At 38.8% G+C, this 11,158-nt stretch overlaps 1 protein-coding gene across 2 annotated transcripts in view; it reads left to right on the forward strand.

Annotated features, from left to right (window-relative positions):
- Positions 1-11,158, forward strand: part of scap (SREBF chaperone) — a 33,930-nt gene that overhangs the window by 18,426 nt on the left and 4,346 nt on the right. For both annotated transcript variants that reach the window (XM_076736228.1, XM_076736227.1), the window contains exons 15-22: positions 3,553-3,754; positions 3,891-4,006; positions 4,189-4,735; positions 5,021-5,106; positions 5,227-5,309; positions 5,922-6,088; positions 6,369-6,449; positions 10,916-11,122. In XM_076736228.1, coding sequence (XP_076592343.1) covers positions 3,553-3,754; positions 3,891-4,006; positions 4,189-4,735; positions 5,021-5,106; positions 5,227-5,309; positions 5,922-6,088; positions 6,369-6,449; positions 10,916-11,122 — 1,489 coding nt within the window. The remainder of the gene's footprint in view (positions 1-3,552; positions 3,755-3,890; positions 4,007-4,188; positions 4,736-5,020; positions 5,107-5,226; positions 5,310-5,921; positions 6,089-6,368; positions 6,450-10,915; positions 11,123-11,158) is intronic.

The raw sequence follows: 11,158 nt of genomic DNA on the forward strand, positions 1-11,158 counted from the left end.
CGAATAAGATATTGCATAGTACCAGTATTTGTTGTCATTACATTTGTTGTGAGGTACATAAACCCGCGTTGTGTTTGTGTTGATTGCACTGAGACTATAAAACCACTCAACCCGTTTTCAGGTTTTATTGTTTTATAACATTGAATCATGTTGTAATCTGGCTTTTTTGGCACTGACCAAACTATTTAGAAATCATTTCAATAGCCTGGTCTAATTGGTGATATGCTTTTTTTTAACAGCAGTGCCTTTTTTTCCAATGTTACTTGGACATCTGCACCTTTTTAAACATAAAACCGCTCACACACAGACCAGCGTGAGCAGGCCCACAGCAGTGAAAGGTCCTTGGCCTTGGCTGTTTCCACCAGGGTGTCATTGAACTGATTGCACAGTGAACATTGAAACCTTTAAGTGTCCTCCACAGTCATCTTCATCTTGAGGCAGAGCAGTAAAGTAGAACAGATTCCAAGGTGATCAGGGGTCAAGGTCATGCCGAGCTCTCACACTCATATGCAACTCAGATTTAAGGCTGACTGTGCAGGGAATGACGACACATTGGATTTTTTGGGCTTTGATAAGCATTTAAGTTAGTTTAGAGAGTAAACCTGTGTGAGAGCTTTTCTTTCACCTTTAGAAGAAGGGAATGAAGGACAATCTTTGACTCATGGATGCATGACGTGTGTCTGGACTGATTGAAAAGGGGGTCTCTTCCTGACTGGATCCAACTGGCCGACTGGCTTTAAAGACACCTGAGATCTGTGGACAGTGGAGGAAGATGTTTTGTCCCGTATAGTCTCAGAACAATTAAATCTGCTAGTTGGTTAAACGAAAGAAAAGAAGTTATTTTTCTGGAGCTTATTTGGCTCCATTGCAGTGGTTGTTTCTGCAGATGAGGCGTTCAGGTGTTCTTCAAGAAAAACTGTAAAAACAAACATGTTGTTTTCGCCACACTGTCTCACTTTACTTGTGGTCGTCTCAGCGTGTTGAGGGCTGAGATGTGTCAGCTTGTCTTTGCTTATCTTTCCATCACTGCTTTGACACTTGTTACGTGTGACTGCTGTGCATCTGGAAGAAGTCACGTGCTGGAACGAGTGTTGCATTAATGTGTTAATTAAATTAAAGTGGCTGGTGTCACTGTCCTGGCTGTGGCAGAACTGCACGTTCAATAGGATTTTCAATATGCTGATTCAGATGCTCACAGACGCCGTTTTGTCAGGTTTGTATCTTCAGAGTCTGGAGTGTAGTTTTCACTGCGCTGTGTTGTGTAAGGCACCGTGTGGTCACCTTGAGTGCCGGGTGGAGGGTCGAGTCCTGCGTTTCATCTTTGGACAGTAGATACGAAGGCTATCAGCTGAAGTTGAGTCAGGGTCATGACCTTCACAGCCGGGAAGCGCAGGCCGAGTTTACGGCTTGTTTAGATGACCCTGAGACAGAGAGGAGGCCAGTGTGATAAAGGTGAGCGTGCTGTTACAACCAGATTCAGAGCAGGTTGCAACACAGGCAGATTATTTTTTAATCACTAGAAAGGATCTTAGTATTCAACAAAAGCAACAAGAGAGCCTTCAGTCGTTCAGGCAGTTTCATACACCCTATTTCAAATAGTCGATGGTCCATACAATCAAGTTCAGTCCGCACAGAACAACACTCAGCACTGCATCACTGCTGCCTGTGTCAGAGCACATTTGTCTCCTCCCCACCCTCCTCCTCCTCCGCATGAAGCAGCGTGTAGATTTGTCTGAATTTCCAGTGTTTCTCTCAGCATGTGTTCATGTTCTTCAAAGGCTCTGCCAGGTGGTTCACGAAATCAGAATCTGAGCCTCAGGTCAGCAGTGAGGGAGGTTTTATACCCCGAACCTGAAAGTAGTCTTAACTTGCAGCCGTGATTCTTTCTCATCACACGTTTTCCATCTTCCTTCCTGCCTCCTTTACGCTGCAGCCTGTTTGTGTTTACGTTGGAAGGCTGGAGGACTGTGTTTCCATGCAGCCACACATCCACCTATTCATAAACGCACCGCTTAAACCCGTCAAAGGCTACAAAAACACTTATTTAAGGCTTCAGGAAGCAGAGGCCTTTCTGGTTTGGTGACATTTAGTAATTTCTATCATCAGTACAGAAACAGGATGTTCTGCAAAAATCCTATTCTGTAAATATTGCTAGCAGATTAGCTTTTAGTTCCTCAGGCTCTAGAGGGACACGTTCTTCCTTGTGTGTATTTTTCAGGAACAGAACAGAAAGTATATCCGCTGAGAGATCAGCTCTCCACATCGTTACACTGTCACCGTCCACGGTCTGACTCACATGCTGAGCCGCCATGTGCAGCTCCACCGGTTAGCGCTCGTCCACCGCCGAGCGCTAACTGGTGAGCGGTGAGAACACGAAGAAAGAACACACCGTTGGCTTCTTGTGGTTGGCTTTTCTTCGTGCTTTGAAAGCTAACGAAACAAATAGTGACTCATTCACTGGTTTCTCTATCAGATAGCAGAAGGTGAATTATGTCAGAGTTCAGGTCAAATTTGCTCTTCTCAGGGAAATATTAAGAATTAAGGTTGACAGGTTTCTTTATTTCTGAGTCTGTTAGCTCAAATTCACAAACAGCAGTTCATTTGTAATTGGATAGTGTGACAGCCCAAAGAACACAAACACAAAATAATGCTAAACTATGTTTTTTTATTCCAGCATGTTGCTCATTAAAAGTCCAAACACCCGTAAGGATAAATCTCCGTTTTCAGGTGTTGGCGGTGCCATTGCGGCGTCCATGCTTTGTGTCTGGCCAGGGACCTTTGGTGCATATTTATCTCGTTATCTCTCCTTCCCCTCATTTCCTGTGTTCTCTCAGCTGTCTTCTGTCTAATAAAAGCAGAAAAGCTCCGCCAATAAAACTCCATCTTATGGCTTTTGTTTGATGACACACCATTTCTCACACTTCTAAGTTCACTGTGTACTTTGTGTGCAGCTTTGTGGTTAAAGGTGAGTTTTAGTTGTTCAGGACTGGTATTTCAGGTCGGTCAGTCACACTCCTCTGCCAGCTCTTGTTGTCACAGTTATACCACATTCCACAGCGGGTAGACGAGCAGGCAGATACGCTGTGTCGGGCTTTGCTTGGTGGTTACTTCAGCTCACTGCAGGTTTGGCTTTGTGAGGCTGAACCTACGAGGGAGTCACTGCAGAATACTTTATGAGGGAAACTCAGAGCTCTCAGTTGTCATGTTGTATTAATTAGGAGCTTTTTAGACACACATACAGTTTAAATATCTTAAAACTGTTGATATGTATGAAGTTGCAAACCTGAAAGTACCCAAAAGTTGGTAGAAATGAGAGAAAACCAGTGTGACTTTGAAGGAATCTGCATGTTTAACATTGGGTCAGGACAGCGAATGATAATTGTATTCCAGTTAAATTTGTAGTGAGAAACTGAACATCTGTGGCACAAAAGTTTAAGGTTTGAAATGTTTTTACGCAATTAAATGAACAGATTTAAAGATGTGGCCACTGGAGGGCAGTGCTCGTCCTCTGGGTGAAGTTGGAGAGTTGCTGACCATTGTTCATCCACGCAGGGTGGCAGCTCTGGGCCTGGCTGCAGGCGTCCTGCTGGTTCTGCTGCTCTTCTGTCTCTACCGGGTTCTCTGCCCGCGGAACTACGGCCAGAACGGCATCGCTCATGGGCGCCGGCGCCGAGGGGACCTGCCCTGCGACGATTACGGCTACTCGCCACCCGTCAGCGAGATCTCACCTCTGCTGCTGAGGGGCCACAGTATGGTGAGAACAGAGCGACAAAGAAGTCACATAACTCAGATTAGTCAGAACGGTTTGTGCGCAGCAGATTATCAACAAGTGACATTAAGTGGAGACACTGGCTGATCATTTGGTTTCTGCTCTGTCTTCTGTCATGCAGGACATCGAGTGTTTGGCAAGTGATGGGATGTTGCTGGCTAGCTGTTGCCTGGCAGGACAGATCCGGGTTTGGGACGCCCAGACGGGTGACTGTCTGACCGTCATCCCGAACCACGGGTGAGAACGAGTTTTTGGTGCTTTGAAGAAATGTGTGACCTGCAGGACATTTCACAGTTGAAAAGCAGCTGAAACTCTCAGTGCTCTCTAGTGGCCAAACTGATGACGATGACACTGTTTTTAAATGATGTTAACATCCACCAGTAATATTCCAGACTGATGCGTCTCTGTTTCCTCCTCAGGCTCAGACGGAGCAGCAGCAGTGGCTGCTGGGAGCAGCGGGACGGCTGGGACGGTGTGAGCGGAGCCGGCGAGTCGGAGGGTTTAGGCTCTGAAGCTCGCGGTGCCTCCGTCGGTGCTGACGGCCTGTCAGAGGAGGAGGGCTACCCTCTGAGACGCCGCACCGCTCCCGCCCGGCCGACTCTGTTCACCGACCAGCCCGATCTCACCCCGCTCATTGACACCAACTTCACCTCCCAGCCCCCCTCCCACCTCTCCACCCCACCCAGAGGAGGCTTTGACTTCGGAGGTCTTGTGGAGCGCGCCTACATGGAGCACGAGCCCCCCTCGCCCTCCACCTACCCCTCTCCTTCCTCAGCCTCCTCCTCGCCGCCGACAGGAGCTCAGCTCCAGAGGAGGCCCAGCTTAGGGGACGCAGCCGCATTCTTAACGCAAGAGCGAGCGTCCACGGCAGGGACGCAGGCGACGGCAGACTGGGAAAGCTCCGTCTGGGCCATGGAGCTGAGAGGAAATCTGATAGCTGCTGGGAGGAGCAGCGGGAAACTGGAGGTGGGTAAAATCATGAAGTTGGAGGAGATGCTGCCTGTGTTCACATGGCTTATAGCAAAAAGCAGGAACATGCTGTTTGGTCATGATGATGACCAAATGTTTTTCTGTTTCGTGGAAAGACTTTTGCTGTTAGTCATTTCTAAATTAAAGCCAACAGAGGCTCAGTGTCTGGAGCCGGGAAAGGGTTTTGGCTGACTCTTATGTGTGACACGCCTACTAAAATAAACGCTGCATACGTGATTTGCTAAACATGTGAAATGAAGATGAACTCATGTTTGGTTTCAGCTGTGGGATGCAGTGGAGGGATCGTTACGCTGCAGTAATGAAGATGGAGTCTCTGGGATCACAGCCCTCGCCTTCCTCAACAACAGGTTAAAAACACACACTGCTGCATGCTGAAAGTTGAACCTAAGCGAATCTAAAACTAAATATGGTGCTGATGGTAAATAAGATAAGCTTGACTTCACGTGTTTTTTCCTCGTCCGCCTCAGAATCGTAGCGGCCCGGCTGAACGGGTCTCTGGATTTCTTCACTGTTGAGATAAACAAACCTCTGTGTCTGCTGCAGTACAGAGGTGAGGCTCAACAACATGACTGATGTCTTTTTCACTGTTTAACTCAGCTAACCTTAATTAGCTCCATGTGAAGTGAACGAAAAACAGCAATATTCAATCGGGATTTTTTTCTTCTCTCTGCTTTTTGTAAATCTTCTGTAATTGTATTCTCCTGTTGCAGCTTCACCAGTGTGACGATTTGCTGCTTCTCTCTATTTCACATCACTGTGAATTGAATCTAATTGTCCTTTGGACCGTTTGTCTGACAATTTATTGACCAAAGGATTTATAATCTGCAGATTTATTGAAAATAATCAAGCAGTAGTCTCCCTCAGACACTGAAACATAACTGACAGTGTATGTTTCGCACATTACAAAATATAAACTGGAGCTGCAACCATGAATTGAACAGACGATCCACAGAAATTTAATTGCATCTATTTTTATTATCAATGAGCATTTTTTCAGTTGAACATCAGCTGTTTATCTTGTCTTAATTAAGCTATAAATTTAATGTTTTTACATTTTGGGCTGTAGGCAGTTGCAGAGGGATAATTAATAGTTTTCTGATATTAATTAGACCCAAACAATTAATCGAAGAACATTTTTGTCCTCCTCTTCATCCTCCTGCAGGTGCTCCTGGGCGAGGCAGCATGCCTCCCTCTCCCTGTTACAGCAGCGAGGACGTGATCAGCTGCCAGCTCACGCGCTCGGTGCAGTGCGCTCACCAGAAGCCCATCACGGTGCTGCGAGCGGCCGCGGGGAGGGTCGTCACCGGCAGCCAGGACCACACAGTCCGGGTAACACGCCGAATGCTAACGTGTCGGAACCCTCAGATCTTCAATAATCACATTTAGAAACACAGCAAATACTAAGAGATATTTCTGACCAAGTGACTCGAGAGCACACAATGCAAAGTACTTTTAATTACTCACTGGTGTTAAAATGCCAAAGTGAGAACATCTAACAAACCGATTTCTCGCAGAATGATACACAAAATCAAAGATGAGTAAGATGAAGCTAGACAAACGTCCTGTCAGTGTTACTGTTCAGTCCTGATAAATTCTCCCTCTGTTGTAGATTTACCGTCTGGAGGACTCGTGTTGCCTCTTCACCCTGCAGGGTCACTCTGGAGGGATCACAGCCATCTACATAGACCAGGTCAGTAATCCAGCTTCAAAAATATGCACCAAGCTACAAGACTCATAACCAAATTATCTCATGGTTTTAGTCACTTTATGAGACGGCAGCATACAGCACAGCATCAGTCTACCTGCACAGCCTGCTTGTTGTGTATACAGGATGTGGTGGACAGTAGACTCCTATATGTTCCTACATAGGATCCTACTACATAGGATTGTATGACTTCTTGAACCTGAAAGAAGAAATTTGTTTAAAAAAAAAAAAAACTCTGACAAAACTACATAGGATTGTATGACTTGGTGAACCCGAAATAAAAAATTTGGAAAAAACTAAAATAATTAAAAAAAAAAAAAATCTGACAAAACTACATAGGATTGTATGACTTGCTGAACCTGAAAGAAACAATTTTGAAAAAAATTTAAATAATTTTTTTTTTTAATTCTGACAAAACTACATAGGATTGTATGACTTGCCGAACCTGAAATAAAAATACAAAAAATACAAAAAAAATTTGACAAACACACATAGGACAAAACTACATAGGATTGTATGACTTGCTGAACCTGAAAGAAGAAATTTGTTTAAAAAAAATAAAAAAAATCTGACAAAACTACATAGGATTGTATGGCTTGTTGAACCTGACATAAGAAATTTGGGTGGGGGGGGAACGGACAAAACTACATAGGATTGTATGACTTGCTGAACCTGAAATAAAAAATTTTGAAATAAATTAAAATGATGTTTTTTTTTTAATCTGACAAAATTACATAGGATTGTATGACTTGCTGAACCTGAAAGAAGAAATTTGTACAAAAAAAAAAAATCTGACAAAGCTACATAGGATTGTATGACTTTTTGAACCTGAACTAAAAGTTAAAAAAAAATACAAAAAAAATTTGACAAAACGACATAGGATTGTATGACTTGGTGAATCTGAAATAAAACATTTTGAAAAAAATTAAAATAATGTTTTTTTTTAAATCTGACAAAACTACATAGGATTGTATGACTTGCTGAACCTGAAAGAAGAAATTTGTTTAAAAAAAAAAAAAAAATCTGACAAAACTACATAGGATTGTATGGCTTGTTGAACCTGGAATAAAAAATTTTGAAAAAAAATTACATTTTTTTTTTTTAAATTCTGACAAAACTATGTAGGATTGTATGTATGACTTGTTTACCCTGAAATAAGAAATTTTGAAAAAAATTAAAATAAAAAAATTTAAGAAAAAACTGAGAAAACTACATAGGATTGTAGGACTTGCCGAACCTGAAAGAAGAAATTAAAAAAAAAAAAAAAATCTGACAAAACTACATCGGATTGTGTGACTTGTTGAACCTGAAATAAAAATTTTTGAAAAAAATTAAAATAATTTTTTTTTTTAATTCTGACAAAACTGTGTAGGATTGTATGACTTATTTACCCTGAAATAAGAGATTTTGAAAAAAATTAAAATAAAATTTTTTTTAAAAAAAAATGACAAAACTACATAGGATTGTATGACTTGGTGAACCCGAAATAAAAAATTTTGAAAAAACTAAAATAAATTTTTTTTTAAAAAAAATCTGACAAAACTACATAGGATTGTAGGACTTGCCGAACCTGACATAAGAAATTTGGGGGGGGGGGGGGGGGGGGACGGGACGGACAAAACTACATAGGATTGTATGACTTGCCGAACCTGAAATAAAAAATTTTGAAATAAATTAAAATAATGGTTTTTTTTTAATCTGACAAAATTACATAGGATTCTATGGCTTGCTGAACCTGAAAGAAGAAATTTGTACAAAAAAAAATCTGACAAAGCTACATAGGATTGTATGACTTTTTGAACCTGAACTAAAAGTTAAAAAAAAATACAAAAAAAATTTGACAAAACGACATAGGCTTGTATGACTTGTTGAACCTGAAATAAAAAATTTTGAAGAAAAAAAAAAAATTTTTAATTCTGACAAAACTACGTAGGATTGTATGACTTGCCGAACCTGAAATAAAATTTAAAAAAATACAAAAAAAATTTGACAAACATACATAGGACAAAACTACATAGGATTGTAGGACTTGCCGAACCTGAAAGAAGAAATTTGTACAAAAAAATTAATAATTTTTTTTTTTAATTCTGACAAAACTATGTAGGATTGTATGACTTGTTTACCCTGAAATAAGAAATTTTGAAAAAAAAAGTAAAATAAAAAAAACTAAAAAGAAAACTGACAAAACTACATAGGATTGTAGGACTTGCAGAACCTGAAAGAAGAAATTTGTTTAAAAAAAATAAAATAAAATCTGACAAAGCTACATAGGATTGTATGACTTTTTGAACCTGAAATGAGAAATTTGTAAAAAGAAAAAAAAAAAATCCACCAAAACTACATAGGATTGTATGACTTGTTGAACCTGGAATAAAAAATTTGGAAAAAAAATTAAATTTTTTTTTTTTAAATTCTGACAAAACTATGTAGGATTGTATGTATGACTTGTTTACCCTGAAATAAGAAATTTTGAAAAAAAATTGAAATAAAAAAATTTAAGAAAAAACTGAGAAAACTACATAGGATTGTATGACTTGGTGAACCCAAAATAAAAAATTTTGAACAACTAAAATAACTTTTTTAAAAAAAAAAATCTGACAAAACTACATAGGATTGTAGGACTTGCCGAACCTGAAAGAAGAAATTAAAAAAAAAAAAAAAAATCTGACAAAACTACATCGGATTGTATGACTTGTTGAACCTGAAATAAAAATTTTTGAAAAAAATTAAAATAATTTTTTTTTTTAATTCTGACAAAACTATGTAGGATTGTATGACTTGTTTACCCTGAAATAAGAGATTTTGAAAAAAATTAAAATAATTTTTTTTTTTAAAAAATGACAAAACTACATAGGATTGTATGACTTGGTGAACCCGAAATAAAAAATTTTGAAAAAACTAAAATAAATTTTTTTTAAAAAAAATCTGACAAAACTACATAGGATTGTAGGACTTGCCGAACCTGAGAGAAGAAATTTGTTTTAAAAAAATTATTTTTTTTTAATTCTGACAAAACTACATAGAATTGTATGACTTGTTGAACCTGAAATAAAAAATTTTGAAAAAATCAAAAAAATTTTTTTTTTAAATCTGACAAAATTACATAGGATTGTATGACTTGCTGAACCTGAAAGAAGAAATTTGTACAAAAAAAAAAAATCTGACAAAGCTACATAGGATTGTATGACTTTTTGAACCTGAACTAAAAGTTAAAAAAAAAAAATCTGGCAAAACTACATAGGATTGTATGACTTGGCGAACCTAAAATAAAAATTTTTAAAAAAAATTAAATTTTTTTTTTTTTAAATTCTGACAAAACTATGTAGGATTGTATGACTTGTTTACCCTGAAATAAGAAAATTTGAAAAAAATTAAAATTAAAAAAATAAAAAAAAAACTGACAAAACTACATAGGATTGTAGGACTTGCCGAACCTGAAAGAAAAAATTTGTTACAAAAAAAAAAAACAAAACAAAACACCAAAACTACATAGGATTGTATGACTTGTTGAACCTGGAATAAAAAATTTTGAAAAAAAAATTATCATTATTTTTTATTTTTAAATCTGACAAAACTACATAGGATTGCATGACTTGTTGAACCTGACATAAGAATTTTTGAAAAAAAAGAAAAAAAAGAAAAGAAAAAAAATCTGACAACACTACATAGGATTGTATGACTTTTTGAACCTGAAATAAGAAATTTGTAAAAAATAAATAAATAAATAAAAATCTGACAAAGCTACATAGGATTGTATGAGTTGCCGAACCTGAAATAAGAAATTTGTTAAAAAAAAAAACGAAAAAACAAAAAAATCCACCAAAACTACATAGGATTGTATGACTTGTTGAACCTGGAATAAAAAATTTGGAAAAACAATTATTATTATTATTATTATTTTTTTTAAATCTGACAAAACTACATAGGATTGTATGACTTGCTGAACCTGAAAGAAGAAATTTGTTTAAAAAAAAAAAAAAATCTGACAAAACTACATAGGATTGTATGACTTTTTGAACCTGAAATAAGAAATTTGTAAAAAAATAAAAAAATAAATAAAAATCTGACAGAACTACATAGGATTGTATAACTTGTTGAATTTGAAATAAGAATTAAGTATTAAAAAAATGTCTCTGAAAATTCTCGGAGCAGCGGAACAAAAAGGCAGCACTAGTTACTGGCAGTAACTCCAGTTCTGTGAGTTCAAGCATAGCCCTGTCTTCTTACATTTTTGATTTTCATGTGTGTTACTCTCCTAAAGTTTGGGAAAGGCGGGGTTATTACATGCTACAGGGTGGGATTGAACCAATCTTAATATTGATGATTTTATTGTCATCATGGTTTTTTGCAAACTGGCTAGAATTAAACTCACATGTCGACTTGATTGCTTTAAGAAGTCAGAGCCTTCCTGTGAACATGTCTTGCGTGACTCCTCATCTCCGCTCCCTCAGACGATGGTTCTGGCAAGCGGCGGGCAGGACGGCGCCATCTGCCTGTGGGACGTCCTGACGGGGAGCCGCGTCAGCCATGTTTACGGTCACAGAGGCGACGTCACCTCGCTGGTCTGCACCACCTCTTGTGTCATCAGCTCGGGACTGGATGACCTCATCTGCATCTGGGACCGCAGCACTGGGATCAAGCTCTACTCCATACAGCAGGTACTGATGTGGCTGATGATCACCAGCGAGCATCCA

The sequence above is a fragment of the Chaetodon auriga genome, chromosome 8 (genome assembly GCF_051107435.1).
Source record: "Chaetodon auriga isolate fChaAug3 chromosome 8, fChaAug3.hap1, whole genome shotgun sequence".
Lineage (NCBI taxonomy): Eukaryota > Metazoa > Chordata > Actinopteri > Chaetodontiformes > Chaetodontidae > Chaetodon > Chaetodon auriga.